Source organism: Silurus aristotelis, assembly GCF_946808225.1.
Source record: "Silurus aristotelis genome assembly, chromosome: 13".
NCBI classification, from domain to species: domain Eukaryota; kingdom Metazoa; phylum Chordata; class Actinopteri; order Siluriformes; family Siluridae; genus Silurus; species Silurus aristotelis.
Genome location: NC_139586.1, coordinates 24,414,956 through 24,431,230, shown reverse-complemented (window position 1 = coordinate 24,431,230; position 16,275 = coordinate 24,414,956). Strand labels below are relative to the sequence as shown.

The window sequence follows — 16,275 nt, the reverse complement described above, 5'->3', positions numbered from 1 at the left end:
GGCAAATGTAGCAGCGAACGTTCACTCGCGAACTGCCACAGATATATACTGTAGTTTATAAAGTGTGACTATAAATTGCTCAGTTTTTCTAAATGATATAATGTACAGTGTTAAATTCTGGGTATAACATCAACAAATTACGGTATACTACCGTGACCATGTCTCAACTTACAAATTACGGTTGAATAAAATTTTTACATTTCAGGGAGTTCATCATAAATAGATCATAAATGCTGTTTTTGATACCGAATGATAAATTATATAATTACAGAATATCATGAGAAAACAAAAGTATGCAGTACACATTCACTAATGATAAAAAAAAAAAAAAAAAAAAAAAAAAAAAAAAAAAAAAAAAAAAAAAAAATTTTGATTCAATATGCAAAGTGGACACAATTTTTAACAAACCACCCCCCCCACACACACACACACAATCATTGGCATTTTTTTGTCAAAAGCAATAAATACGAAATGATGCAATGTGGAAAAACATTTATAAAGTGAGTGATGGCCAAGTTTTATTCCAAATAAACGTAATAAAATAGAAAGAAAGAAAGAAACATGCACTGGAGCTTGGATTAAAACAAGTTTATTTTCCATGTTAGAAATGTTGGATATTTTTTTTTCGATCACACAACGTGGGCTTCGTATAATCAGGCGTTTATAGAATATTGTAATAAATCCTTCACAGTTAAACACTTAAAGTGCTTTATTTTCCTTTGTAAGAGAAATGAATTTCAAATCTGCTAGTGAGGAAGAAAGAAAACAGTGGTTGTGAAAAGAATCGTTCACATTATATATATATATAAAAATCACTAATAAATCACACGTATTCGCTGTACCTTTTTTTTCCGAAAGGGAAAGCAAAAAGTCTGATTTGCAATTATTTGTGTTTTTTTTTTCTTCTTCTTACATTATATTACTTTCAAGAGTTTCAGCAATATTCTGGTTATTACAATAAATGTCTAAAATCTTTTAAATATTTTGTGTAATCGAGGTCTAATACACTACTAATCATTTTTAACTTAAAGGAATCCAGAGTAAAATACTTTTTTTTTTTCCTCTTGTTTTTTTTTTTTTTTTTTTTTTTTTACAATATGCTTAATTTTATGTTAATGTAAAATAAAAGATTTAACATATGCTAGAGAGTAACATGATCGAGACGGACGTAGAAAAATCTTTAGAGACTATATTGCTTTCAGGACATGAACAATATAGCAAGACAAAAAGGAGGAGGGGAAAAAAAAAACAAAAACAAACAAAAAAAGTCATATTTTGGCATATATTGGTGCAATAGGTTTAAATGACTGGAAACATTCTTATAAACAGACTAATGTTTTCGCCATCGCAAATGACAAAAGACATGCAAATCAAAGTAACTTTTCAAACCGAGTCAAAGACCCCCACCCTACCCACCCCCCCTCGGAAAACGTGAGGCTGCCAAAAAAAACAAAAACAAAAAAAAAAACAGAGGATAAAACATCTCCTGTGCAGCGTCACAAATCAACAGTGTTGCTGTTTTCGTTTGGAGAAGAAAAGGAAAAAAAAAAATTTGCAATCGACTCGTCTTAATATGTTCCCTGTACAAAATAATCGAAGAGACGAGACAAGACTGAACAAATCTGTCTGATATGGCTCAGCACTGTCGTTCAGTGTTCACAGGGTGTCGTTTTTTTCTTCTTCCTCTTATAAAACACTTAGTAGAGACATGCAACTGAAACTTCACAAGCTTACTGTTTAAATAACTGAATCTGAGGTAAGTGGAGTTGTTGAATGAGGAGCTGCAAAAAAGAATTCAGCGCTTTTTTTCCTCCGCAACAATAAACACATTTTTATTTATTTATTTTACACGGAACACAGATTCTCGCAGGTCGCGTTATTGTGTGATCGCATTTGTTTATCAGACTTCGATACGCCATATGCGGTACCCTTTTCTGGCCACAAGCTTCGGAATCCTGTTTGCTGTAATAGTCGAATTTGTCGAGCAGTATCTAATTAATTATCGGTTTCGTGACCCCTCTGAGTTTTATTATTCTCATCCCATGTCCACGGTTATACACTTTTGTTTGAAAACGCATATTTCTCTCTCTCCGTTTTGGCCTTGCGTTCGCAACGAGTTGGCGTTTTTGGTCGCCGAATATGCATCTTTTGGAAAAGGATACATCTGAAAACCTTTCGAAACACTACAGGGACGTGAGCATTTGTAGACGTTTTGGTGTGGATGAGCAACTTTTCGGCGAATCGGCCGAAAACGAAAAGTATGTCACGAAAACACCATTTTCTAATTTCGTGTAGACGAGGCCCGAGACTCGGATGCTCCGTTGTGTCGTACCCTATATTCTGGACACAAGCTTTAGAATCCTGTTTGCTGTGATGTATAACTAGATACTGCTTTTATTGTGCACACCATCGTATCATTAGACTCAGCCGTATGTTGTATGTTTTTCTGGCCACAAGCTTCAGAATCCCGTTTGCTGGAGAATCTGCTTGACAAGTTTTTATCATTAGTTTCAAACTCGGATGCTTCGTATGTTGAACAGACCTGCGTATGCGATCATCTGCCTGGCTCTTTGCACTGCAGTGGATTTACATGAGGGGTAAAAAACATTCGAACACTGATTTTAAAAATCGCTTTTCTCCGCTTCGAAGTAGAGAATTCGTGCTCTCGCTTGCTGATCAATCTCTCTAGTATGAGCTAGGAGGCTGAATCCCGAGACTGAAGCAGTCTTTGCTGTTTGCGTGCAGTCAGTCAGTCAGTCCAAAACCACACTGCCTATGTGTGATTTCCTTACGTTGTCAAGGTCACGCTTAGAGCATGTTGTTAGCTTGGCGTGTTGTAACCAAGCAGATCTTTGGCCTGATCATCTGTATGGCTGGTTGCTTTTTTTTTTAAAAGCATTGAAATTGAAAACACACGAACGCGATAACGTGGGAAAAAACTAAACCGTCTCGCCGGAGTTGGAAAAAAAGTGCGCTGAAATTTTCTGCAACAGCTCAAAGTTTTTTTTTTTGAGACGTGAAAAACGTGTAACACTGTGGAGTGTGCGTTTAATACAGAACGCTTGTTCAGTCGATGCCATCGATCTGCAGTAGCTGTGCTGATTAGAGATTTTTAAATAGCACTAGTATTTACATGTGTTTCTTCTACATGATTAAAGCCTTCAAAACAAACGACAGGAAAAAATAAATGATAGTAAAAGTCAGAGAAAAAGAAGTAACTAGAGCCTGGTTTAACCCCCGGAAAAAAAAAAAAAAGCCATTAAGAATTTTTTTTTTTATATAAAACCTGGATGGATATGAAGAGATACTGCACATTAGTATTAGCCCTAATATTGTACACTTCCTGCAACTTGAAATGTTCGATCGTACTTTGCGTTTGACTGAACGGGAACGAAACGCGAGCGCACACGCGTCTGATACGTGTCGTCACGGGTCACTAAAACCGCCGCCCTGCCACGATAGGACTTTCTAATATATAAAGCAATATGGAATAAACCTGCTCGGATCACATCGCTAGGTTATGAGGTTATGAATATTATAATAAGTTGTGATCTACATCGGCTGTTCAAGAGGTTGCACTGGAGTATAAAGAGAGCGGCGGCGTCGACGTGCTCTCCGTTAACCTGACGTGACGCACGCCGACGCCACGCCGACGCACAGTTTTTTTCGTAACAGTTTCGTGTTGCTACTGCTTCTGAGGCCTGAACTCACGGAGAGATGCTCGCGGGTCGCCATTTTCTGCTGCACTTGTGAAAGTAACGTGAGGTCCAAGACAGTCGAAATAAACGGCTTTCAGTGAGGAGAAGTAGAGTAAACATCCAGAAAAGGAGAAAATGAAATCAAATGGACAGAGTTCCTGATATCGTTCGAAAAAGAGGTGTTGACCTGTATTCACGGAAGAGACAGAAATAACGGTAGAAAAGTCTTGAGGAGTCCTGAAAGTTTTTTGTTTTTCCCAAGAGGATAATAAGAGGTGCATTCCATTCAAAATAATCAGTAGCTGTCTCTCTTCTAGGCTCTTCCCTTTCATTAGGGAAGGAGGAAAAAAAATATATATAACAAATGGTCACAACCATATGTGTGATTCACAGCCTTAAAGAAAAAAACAAATAAAATTCACCATCATCCTTTCATCCATCCATCAAAAGGGCTTGCACGTTGACCAAAGCTTTTCTTTCCTTTCACCATATTTTCAAAATACAAAAAAAAAGTTGTCTCTATATGCATAAGTGATATATAATTAAATATTTTAAAAGGACCCCCCACCCCCAACCCCCCCAACACACACACACACACACACACACACACAATCTATCTCTTAAGTGCCGGATGTAATCTCTCTCTCTCTCTTTTTTCTCTCTCAAAATGTATCATATTTTCCTCAGCCCTTGCACTGACTGTCAGAGGTATAAACATCTACAATACGTTTCTGTTCCTTTGGTTCCCGAGAGCTTCTGTCACTTGAAGTCGAATCATAGCACCAGCTGGCAACATCTGCTCAAAACAAAGCAAACAAACCAAAAAAAACCAATAACAAATAAAATAATAATAAAAATCGACTCCACATTTAAAGTGCTCTCCTCTGATTAAATCCTAATCTCACAGTCATTCCGAGGCATTTCGGAAAAAAAGAAGAAGATCGCAGACGTGCACGTGTCCTGCATTTGGTTCCATCGCATCCGGACGTCTTTTCCCCCCCTCGCCGTAAAAACTTTCTTTTACCAACGAAACGAAATCCCATCCTGCCGACTCGAAACGTGCTCCATCGGTGTGAGAGCGAGAAGAAAAAAAAATCTATACATATCACCTCATAGTTCATTATTACAACAAGGAAGAAAAAAAAAAACAGTCAAATATAGAAACAGAAAGAAAAGCAACAAATAAAAAAAGAAACCTTTAAACGTGAAACTGAGTTGAGTGCATCCACCAATCTGTGTGTAACAGATCTGTATTGCGTAGTGATGAGGGAGAGGTAACTGAGTGGTACTGTAGCTTATCTGAGGTTGAACACTTTCCTGTTTTTCTATAGTACTGTGTTAATTTTATTCAGCAGCTGGAGTTGGAGTATGGGAATGAAAAGGAATTGAATCGTTTGCTGTTTCCACCCTCCACATTCAAATATCAGTCTTATCGCTGTTTTCAGAATGTGCGAAATGCGAAAATTCATTAGCTAAGCTCTTTTTTTTTTTCTTTTTTCAACTAATTGCAAAGTAAATATTTATGACAAAGCCAGGTTGGCACTTAGAAACAAAACTAAACAAATTAGGGATCTGGAGCATTAGAGCTTTAGATCAGACCTGAGGGGCCCTAACGAAGAAAAACAGAACCCGTTTTTCTAGCCTAGCTATAGCTGGGGAGCAGCAGCGTGTCAAACCCCAGATCAATATGTTAAGATTGTCTCAAGGCAAAAAAAAAAAAAAAAAAAAAAAAAAAAAAGTTTTTTTTTTTTTTTATGAATCACCATCTGGCACAGAGAAGTTTGGCAATTAGTTGAACACAATTCGACCAAATCATAACACATCGTCTCTTTGTCCTGAATCCTGAAGCGTTTGTTAAAGTTGTACAAAAAATACAAAAAAGGAAAAAATAATAAAAAATAAAATTCGCCTGTAACACATTAAAAAAAGACAGGAAATGGGGGAAAAAAAAAAAAATAAAATGAAAAGGTAAATATAAACCAACAGAAATAACTGCATCCAGTGGTGTGTGAGGTTGTTGGAGTGTGGCTTGTCTTCATTTGTTGAAGTAACGGTTCAGTTTGTGCAACTGAAGGTAGATGCGGTTTAAAGCGCATTTGTTATTTATTCATAAATACCTAATCGCTATTACTCCGGTTTAGTTTTATAGCAAACGGTCTGAGCGTATTGTTGTGTCGTCTTGTTTACTTACTTACAGTTGAAAGAACGTCTAAGAAACAAAGATTAAAATACCCACCAATTCGTCGTCCGAATATTTTTCAGCCTGACAGCAGCTTTTCAAGCTTTTTCAGCTCCGTCGGCTCTTGCGCATGCTCGTTGTCGACTGGCTTCGAGAAAATTGCTTTTTTTTTTTGGTCGTTTTCTTTTTTTTTTTTCATACTCAAAGCCTCAAAATGTTTCTCCTCGCCCACCGTGCGTTGTATCGACCCCGATCCCTTCAATCGGGTCCAGTGGTGGAGACGGACGGTTGGATCCCCTCGCCGAAAGACGACGCTCCCCCTCTGGCTCCTGCGCCGGTTCCTCCCTCTGACTCGTCGTCGTCGTCGTGCTGAGCGCGGCGCGGCGTGGCGGCGTTTACGTTGGCGTTGTTGACGTTATTGTTGGTGGTGGTGGTGGTTTCAGGAGAGGCGCTGTGAGAGCCCTCGTGCGGCGTGCAGCCCGGGTGGTTCTTGCGGAAATGCTGGTTGAGGATGGCTTGAAAGGGGAAGCTTTTGCCGCAGACGTGGCAGTGGAAGGGCTTGTTGCCGGTGTGCTTGCGGATGTGGTACTCCAGCTGGTCCTTGCGCGTGTACTTTTTCCCGCACATGCGGCACACGAACGGCGTGATGCCCATGTGCAGGCGCATGTGCCGGTCCAGACTGCCCTTCTGGTTGAAGGATTTGCAGCAGTAGATACAGGTGAGGCGGGGGTTGTAGCGGAACCAGCGATCGCCCACCTGCTCACGCAGATACTCCTCGTACCCTCCCACGTCAAACACAGCTGCTTCCTCTGCCTGCAGGAAAGAAGAAAAAAGAGCTCTTATTTGTACGCTGAAAAAGCACACGCCTGACATTTTCTTTCCATTTTGCACTTCGAATGGCACAGATGCAGGTGCCATTAATGCACCAAATTCAGTAGAATAGCATTTAAACAATGAAGAGCTGAGTGAGGAGTAGGGTTGAACACTTTTCAAGACTGGAAACTTTCCATGGGAATGAACTGGGAATTTACAAAAATGCAGATTAGTCTATAACAGGAAAGTTGTAAAAAAAAATTTTTTTTTTATTTATAATTAATTAATTAAAACTTGCATGATCGTCCTGCTTAAACCAACTAGATTTGAACCAGGTTAAGATGGACTTCTGATCAGAAGGTCGTGAGTTCAAATCCCACCACCACTGAGCGGCCCTTGAGCAAAAGATCGCAAACAATTTGACACCAATTTTGTTCCAGGATTTGTGAAGGGGGCAGAGGCAAATTCAAAAGCGAGACTATAATCTGGGAATGAGGCTCGTGAGCCAGGTAACGGAAAAAAAAGCGATACAAAAACGAACAATGGGACATTACAAAAAATACCAGGATGGTGCTGGAGCTGCCTGGGACAAGAGGCTTGAGAGTTACGCCTGAACACTGAACCCAAATCACTGTAGAAAAATGTTTGAAAAGAAATCGCCATAACGACATGGAGGAGGCATCTGAAGGGCGCCTCCCCCAACAGCCATGGACTAGAGCCAAGCTGAAGGGGCTCATCAGTGTTTTATATGTTCCTATAGTTCCTCAGCCTGACCTCAAGCTGAGAATACTTGGCAAAACCAGACGGCTTAGACCCACGTCATGGCAGCATGCGTGTGGTTTTTAAATAGTGATAAAATGATAAAAAAGAAGCCGCTGTTAACAATAGACCTCTATGACAAAGTGTGTATTGCTGTACTATAGGGTGGTGTTATCCTCACAGTCAATTATTAATAATTAACAGGCATTTGGTATCTGACCCCCAGCCCAAATGCAATCCCTGTTGTGCAATATCTCATCAATGACGAGATACAGCCTCATCATTGATGAGTTGCAACAGCGTTCTGGCAGCTTGATCCTGATGAGTTCATTGCAGTCATTTTGTGTTGGTATGGGGGCCAGATGGAGGAGAAGGTGGGCCAACATTGCGCCATTACTCATTCACTATGCAGGGAAAGATCTCCTACCGCCAGCACACAAGCAAAAAGGGGAGCGTGGTATCACCCAGTGGAAAAGGTAAAGGCTTTCAAAGACGGCCTGATCTTATTGAGGGGGGACAAGAGTACTCTAGGGCAAGTCCAGACTTAGAGGGAGAAACCAGATACCCTGTTCTCTAGCAAATGTTCCCCCACCCATAGATGAAATGCACAACTATGATTTGGGAATTTTTTCTTTACACATGAACTAGCAGTAGATGAAGTCCGTTTAAAAAAAATATAAAACTGTTATGTTAAAAACCTAAACAAGATCAGGAACAAGAATAGAATGTGTGAATGTGTTCCTTAGACCTTCTACAGGCTTTAAATAGAATATGCAAAAACTGCCAGTGAAGATGAGAGCCAGATTAGCGCAAAGCTGTAAAACTGAAGCAGTGGAGATGCAGATGTCTGGTACCGGCAGCAGTCCTCAGAACTTGGGATGTACCTATAAAAATCGAGAAATTGTAACAACAAACAATAACCTCATACCCTTATTTATGACACTGCCACTTGTAAATAAGCTATCTATGCACTTCTGGTTAGATGCTAACTGCATTTCATTGGCTCTGTACATGTACCCTGCACAATGACAATAAGGTTGAATCTAATCTAATCTAATCTAATCTAATCTAAACAAAGCCTGCACTGAACTCGGGACAACCAAATGTACACGGCGGTATAAAATAAAAATGGTTCTAACTGACGTGTGTTACCACGTCTGCGATTTTATCATGGACAGCAAGTCATCGTGTCGTTGCGATGCTACACCGCTTCGTTCGAGGTGTTTCGGGTTGTGGCACACGCGCTTTGAGAGCGGAAGAACATCGATAAAAGACGACGAAAGATCAAGAAAACCTTCAACGAGCTCAACCCCAAAAATGTCGAAAACCTTCAGTAACTTGTGCATGATGATCGTCGGAGAACGATCCTCGAGATCACACTTCCGGAACCACCCTGCTCGCCAGATTTGGCCCCTGAGGGCTTCCTCTTCCTGAAGACCAAGATCCGGCTCGTAATTCGCAGAAGGTGCTTGTAACGTTTCGTAAAAAAGGAGACTTCCAGGACACATTCCAGAAGTGGCAGGAACGACGAGAGAACTGTATTGCTGTGCAAAGGGATCTATTTTGAAAGCAAAGTGATGGCGTGTAAACGTAGATAAATAAAGTACTTCTTGTAAACAAGGCTATACTTGAAACGTTTGGATACCACCTCACACGTGGGAAGGACGGATGATGCTCCTCTGGAACCATGGATTTAGAATTCCTCGAATTTGAACCCAAAGACCCTTCACCTATATTTTGCCATAGACCAATAGAAGTCCCTCCTGCCAGAAGCTATTGAATACAGATGAAATCTGAAACTTCTCTAAAACCCCCTTGTACAGTATAAAAGATGTTTTTCATCTGACAAAGCTTCTTCTGTCTGACTCATTGCACAGAAACTTGCCAAACTGCAAACTCTTGTTTCTTCAGACTATGCCTTTGCCTATGATTATTATGTCTGCATGTGTTTTGACCCTGCCTTGGACTCAAACCATGAATTTTTCGAAGTAGAAGAAGGGGAAAAAAAAGGCATAAATAAAACTATTCAGAGATTCCATCCGACCACTTTTGGCTCACGGCATCGTAATGCCACTTAGCAAGCAGATTTCAGCTTTCCCTGTGTTATTAAAAGGGGCCACAGACATTACCAAGCTTGCAAATGAAATGCGTCTTGCCTGGTTTTTAAGGTGTTTATGACTAAATGACTTTGGGACGACTCAACCAAACGAAGCCAGAGGTCCTCACCACAAAGGTATGGTTTCACTGCAGGTATTCACTGCAGGCAAATCGGACCAAATAAGCGTTTAACAAACAAAAGATCTATTGATGACAGGAGTAGAATCAGATGTGCTCCTTGTTGGGGTTTCAAGATACCCGGAGAACCCTGGTGTTTAAGCACAAATCGTTCCGGCACGCTTTGTAAGATGATCAGCAAAACCACACACACACACACACACACACACACACACACACACACACACACACACACACACACACACACACACACACACACACACACACACACACACACACACACACACACACACACACACACACACACACACACACACACACACACTTTATTTTGTGAAACCAAAAATGATACCGAGCCCAACATTGTTAAAGCCACACTCATGCATGAGGCGAGCTCTCGTTACACAGAAACAGACGAAGATGTTACAGAGTGAACGAGTGCAAAACGAAACTACTGTTACGCTTCAAGCCGTTCTGATTATTCACATTCTGTTACAGAGAAGATACGACTGGTTCTTTCTTTTCACTCCAGAAACAGATGTATATTAAAACAATATCTGAATAAATAAACCTCATTCACATCAACACTTTTTTTTTTTCCCAAGGCGTAAGTGCTTTCATGTTGATTCACGTTATATGTACCATGTTACAGCTATTAGGTCATGTGATCTATACACGAGTCTCCTTTTACCTGAGAACTCGGATGCCTCTGATCGTCCACTCTTCCTGGAGACTCGCTTTTGGCTCTGGGTCTTTCCGCCATCACCACCACGCTGCCTGTTGGGCTGAACCTGATACACACAGTAAAGCTGCAATTAACTTTTTATTTTAGAGTGAATTGGTAGAAGAGGAGGCTCTAGTTCTAGCAAATCAGATTCTCATTTGACCTAAAAAAATTTTTAAATAAATCTATAACAATTTAAAGAAGCACTGCTTATTTCCCAGGGCTGCTACTCACTTCAAAGGCAGTCATGTGATTTTCCTCTCTTAAAACACAAGATTATACTGTAAATGGCTCTGTTTTTCTAAATGAATTTGTTCAATTATTAACAAATTCATAAAATGTTTCCCACCCACTACTATGTGCCATGATGAAGAGATAATCAGTGTGATTCACTCACTGGTTATAATGTTATGTTACGCCTGATCTGTCTATATACACACATATACATGCTTCAGCATTACCAAGTCTTTTGACTGAAACCTTCTCACACACACACACACACCTCTCAGACTCGCTGAAGCTGCTGGACGGCTGAGAGCTTTTGGCTCTGGAAGCGCCAGTAATGAAGCTCTCCTGCACCAACGTGCTGCGCCCCGAGGTGTCGATCATCACTGTGGGCCCTTCCTCTGTCCCGCTTCCTTCCTCCGCTGAGGCTTGAGTCTCTGCCCCCATCCACTCCTCCATGCGCTCGGTCTTGATGCGCAGGCCTTCCACAACGTGCATGGTCTCATCCCTGCTCCTCTCCATGTCAGGCCCTGCCTCCACATACCACTGGCCCGCCCGGTTAATGCGCAGGATGGGCTCGTTCACTGCACCTACAGCTTCGGGCCCGAGCCCGCTGTGCTCGACGATCTGTGGGCTCATGGACTCCCCGGGCGGACTGACCTCTCTGATCTCGCTCACTTCCATCACCCCGCTAGCGATTCCGTGTGCAGCCAGGACCCTTGAAGCGCCATGCCTGGGGCTGAGCGAACGCGAGGCGCCTCTCTCGGCCTCGATGGTCCGTGCCGTTCCCCGGCGTCCACGCAGCTCGTCCTCTACGTCAGCCAGGCTGATCTTAAAGTGAATCCCCTCCAAAATCTGTGTGCAGCGGTCGATGATGTGCTGCATCTGCAGGAAGCTGGCGGCCGTCAGGTAGCTGATAATGTCGGCCAGCTGCAAACAAAGGCGGCCCGTGTAGCAAAACGAGAGGAGCTGCTCGAACACCGACGGGTTGCGGATCACCGACAGGGACACGGTGCTCATCTCGCTCAGCGACATGTGGTCCCGGAAATAGGGTGAGCTAGCAGCCAGGACCACCTTGTGGGCACGGAAGCTCTGGCCTTGCACGTTCACAACGATGTCGCATAGCCGGCCCTGTATACGCAGCTGGTTCAGGTGGGACAGGACCGAGTTGCTGAAGTCCGGGATGTCCAACTGAATGCTACCTGCTCGCTCCATGTGACCTGCACTGTACAAAAATAAAATAAATAAATAAATAAATAAATAAAAGGAAAAAAACCCAGCAGGTTTGAGATCAGATTTAATGAGACGACATCGAACATTGCTGTGCATGACAGAGATTACGGGGGACATACAATCTTACTTACTACAATCCTTCTTTATAACACCAGCGTGTTTATTAAAAAGGAAACATCATAGCTCACTAGTTTATCTTCAGAAAAGTCCTTCTGTCCAGATGCAGGTAAGGTATTTTGTAAGCTCCACCTGCTCATCTCCTTCACTCCACCTGATCTTCTCCTTCTCTCAACCTGATCTACTTCACTCCACCTGATCATCTCCTTCACTTCACCTGATCATCTCCTTCTCTCCACCTGATCTACTTCACTCTACCTGTTCTTCTCCTTTTCCTTCACTCCACCTGATCTTCTCCTTTTCCTTCACTCCACCTGATCTTCTCCTTTTCCTTCACTCCACCTGATCATCTCCTTCACTTCACCTGATCATCTCCTTCTCTCCACCTGATCATCTCCTTTACTCCACCCGATCTTCTTTATCTCCTTTACTCCACCCGATCTTCTTTATCTCCTTTACTCCACCCGATCTTCTTTATCTCCTTTACTCCACCCGATCTTCTTTATCTCCTTTACTCCACCCGATCTTCTTTATCTCCTTTACTCCACCCGATCTTCTTTATCTCCAGCTACACTTCACCCGATCTTCTTTATCTCCAGCTACACTTCACCCGATCTTCTTTATCTCCAGCTACACTTCACCCGATCTTCTTTATCTCCAGCTACACTTCACCCGATCTTCTCCAGCTACACTTCACCCGATCTTCTCCAGCTACACTTCACCCGATCTTCTCCAGCTACACTTCACCCGATCTTCTCCAGCTACACTTCACCCGATCTTCTCCAGCTACACTTCACCCGATCTTCTCCAGCTACACTTCACCCGATCTTCTCCAGCTACACTTCACCCGATCTTCTCCAGCTACACTTCACCCGATCTTCTCCAGCTACACTTCACCCGATCTTCTCCAGCTACACTTCACCCGATCTTCTCCAGCTACACTTCACCCGATCTTCTCCAGCTACACTTCACCCGATCTTCTCCAGCTACACTTCACCCGATCTTCTCCAGCTACACTTCACCCGATCTTCTCCAGCTACACTTCACCCGATCTTCTCCAGCTACACTTCACCCGATCTTCTCCAGCTACACTTCACCCGATCTTCTCCAGCTACACTTCACCCGATCTTCTCCAGCTACACTTCACCCGATCTTCTCCAGCTACACTTCACCCGATCTTCTCCAGCTACACTTCACCCGATCTTCTCCAGCTACACTTCACCCGATCTTCTCCAGCTACACTTCACCCGATCTTCTCCAGCTACACTTCACCCGATCTTCTCCAGCTACACTTCACCCGATCTTCTCCAGCTACACTTCACCCGATCTTCTACAGCTACACTTCACCCGATCTTCTACAGCTACACTTCACCCGATCTTCTACAGCTACACTTCACCCGATCTTCTACAGCTACACTTCACCCGATCTTCTCCTTCTCTTCACTTGATCTTCCACCTGAAATTCTGTAAAGCTGTCTGTTGTGAAAAGCGCTGTAGAAATACACTTGACTATTTTGTTAGTTTAATAGTTCCATCGTGCGACTGCTCTATGAGTGAGCTCTCACACTGCACTTCACAAGTCTTCTGATTTTTTTCAGTAATAGTAATGAACGCCTGAGTCCTGAGTTTCATGTTTTTAACGAGTCCGAATCAGATTTTAATGTCACATACGCATTCATACAGAATACGACGCGTAGTGAAACGCCTTTTACGGCTGTCCGACATGTAAGTAGAAGTGGAATATAAAAAAAATAGACAGAATTAATGAAAACAAAGTATAAATGTATAAATAAAAGCATAACCATAAAGTAAAAAAATGTTGTGTATATTTGTATACTTATATGTACAGAGAATGGGTCTGGATATGACATGAGATATTGAGAGTTTTTCTCATAAAACCAGGATTTTAACAACTAATCGATAATAAAATTCTTTGTGGATGAATGGCGTTATCGATTAGCTGGGCTGCTCAAGCTACGTGTTAGCGTCAGTAAGAGAACACAGCCGCTTGCAGTTCAGGGTCAACCGGCAGCAGGAAAAAATGTGTGTCCCAAGTCACAGATGAAAGAGAACCTTCAGCACACAGTAAACAAAAACTGTAGCATGTGAAAATGGAACAGTTTAATGAAATGCACAGTCGCACTGGATCTGTTCTGCAGTCATTCCCGGGTATCAGGTCGCGCAATCGGGCGCAAAACGGTGCGCACATACACAATCTAAAATAAACAATAACAGCAGCAGTAAACGATAATATTTTTAGTCACTGTTGTGGTTTTTAGCGAATGCTTATGCATTTGTACACCAATTAATATTTGCTTCTTTATTTTAATAGTATTTATTTTTTTTATAAATATAGTATTTGTTTACTACAACAGTGAACTTCTGTTTTCAAAGTTGCTGCGACTTCACTACGTTTAAATGCTTGGTTTTTCCGATATTTGCATATTTAATTTATGCAAATATCATTCACTCATTATGCAAAATTTTATTAATGATATATTCTAGATGCTTATATCGTCACAACTGAACAAGTGTACAAAAAATGATCAAAACAATGTTGAATTATAGTTCAATAATATGTATATTATAGATATTATTTTAAGCTGCGTGTCCATTCGCCAGCTGCAATTATCTTTAAAAACAATACAAATGATGATTTACACGAATTGCTTCACTTTGAATACTCAAATGTTCGGGGTTTTTTTCAGTGTACACTTGAATACAATTTTGTACATAAATACCCTGAATTAGAATTCTAGATAGTTATAATAAGCAAAACATCTTTAAAAAAAGTAAAAAAAAAACAAACAACAATCGTTCGGAAAAATAACTGATTAATCGATTATCAAAATAAAGTTTGCAATCTCTCTGCATAGATCGTAATTTGTTCGTAAAATGAACCCATAATTGCTTCTTTTCCACTCAACACAACTGAGATCTCACGCTCATCAAACAAATTCCTGTGTCTTAGCAAACTAATTTAACCTCAGAAAAAGTAACTGTTTTGTAGTTTCAGCATCCGTCACTATGACTGCTCGATTACTGAGCGCTCACATTGTGCTGTTTTCTTATCTGGCTATTGTTCGCTCATAGTAATGAACCTATAAATGAATTAATTTTGTAAACTGGGTCCATAATTTCTCTTATCTAATGCAAGACAAAGCACACAGAGTACATGGCCATCAAACATCAGGAAACTAAATCCTGCAGATCTGTTTCGGTTATCGTCTGATACTCAACGCGCTGGTATCGGTATCGCGATGCACATGATGAAAGTAGTATCGGTGCACCTTTGATTAGGAACTCCATGCGTTCAACATTAACACGAGTAAGACAAGACAACTCTTTCACACACACACACACACACACACACACACACACACACACTTACTGTCTTACCTTTTCTTAATTTCAAGATGAAACTCCGTAGTTTTTCGGCACTTGGACGTTTTATGGCTACATATGATTTGAGCCGAGATTATTTGTTATTTGTAGTGAGAACACTCAGGCTTGCATAGATGAGTGTGAACACTGAGCGGTGTGAGGCTGCTGCTGAGCCCAGGGCCATGTCGGTGCAGCTCGGCCACTGCAGCTGAAACCAAAGCGAAAAAAAAACAGCTTTGGGAGGCGCCTTGCCTCTTTCAACGCCAAAGAACACCAAAAAACCCGACACGACTCAGCGCGTTTTCTCCTCCCTCACACGGATAACACTTCCAAGATCACATTAACCCAGTCTTATTGCCCCCTAGCCGCTTAAAATGTTTATTTAATGCCCCCCACGCTGCTGTTCTTTCCCATTTCTTTAACGCCCGTATATACCCCATGTATGAAAATGAGTCGATGTGCAGAAACTACAATGGATTCTGGGAAATGAAGTTCCGTGTTTAGGTTTGGACTGTAGCCGGAAATTAGCCAAAGGACTCGGTTTCCCATGATGCTTTGCGGTTATGGCACAGTTAAAGGAAGAGATGTGCACTTTGGTTGCGTTTCTCGGGATTGCCTATATATTTTTTGTATATATATTACAAAGCATATATATATATATATATATATATATATATATATATATATATATATATATATATATATATATATATAAATATATACAAACTACAAACATACATATATATATATATATATATATATATATATATATATATATATATAAAATCATAAACAATATATGTCTTCCTGACTACATATATATATATATATATATATGTATATTTGATCAAATTCTTGTTTTTATTATTACTTTTATTTTTATTATCAACTTTAAAAAAAATATTCTT

General features: G+C 41.1%; 1 protein-coding gene across 3 annotated transcripts; it reads right to left on the bottom strand.

Annotated features, from left to right (window-relative positions):
* Nucleotides 1-1,169: 1,169 nt before the first annotated feature.
* Nucleotides 1,170-15,848, bottom strand: zbtb37 (zinc finger and BTB domain containing 37). 3 transcript variants are annotated; one of them, XM_083559246.1, is made up of 5 exons: nt 12,270-12,364; nt 12,055-12,200; nt 10,911-11,858; nt 10,376-10,475; nt 1,170-6,690 (listed from the first exon to the last, which is right to left on the bottom strand). In XM_083559246.1, exons 3-5 carry the CDS (start codon nt 11,846-11,848, stop codon nt 6,136-6,138), a joined length of 1,593 nt encoding a protein of 530 aa, XP_083415372.1. In that variant the 5' UTR covers nt 11,849-11,858; nt 12,055-12,200; nt 12,270-12,364; the 3' UTR covers nt 1,170-6,135. The 3 variants fall into 3 exon arrangements, with proteins under 3 accessions (XP_083415372.1, XP_083415373.1, XP_083415371.1); XM_083559247.1 differs by having other exon boundaries at nt 12,055-12,178; nt 12,270-12,285; XM_083559245.1 differs by lacking the exons at nt 12,055-12,200; nt 12,270-12,364 and adding an exon at nt 15,383-15,848.
* Nucleotides 15,849-16,275: the final 427 nt, after the last annotated feature.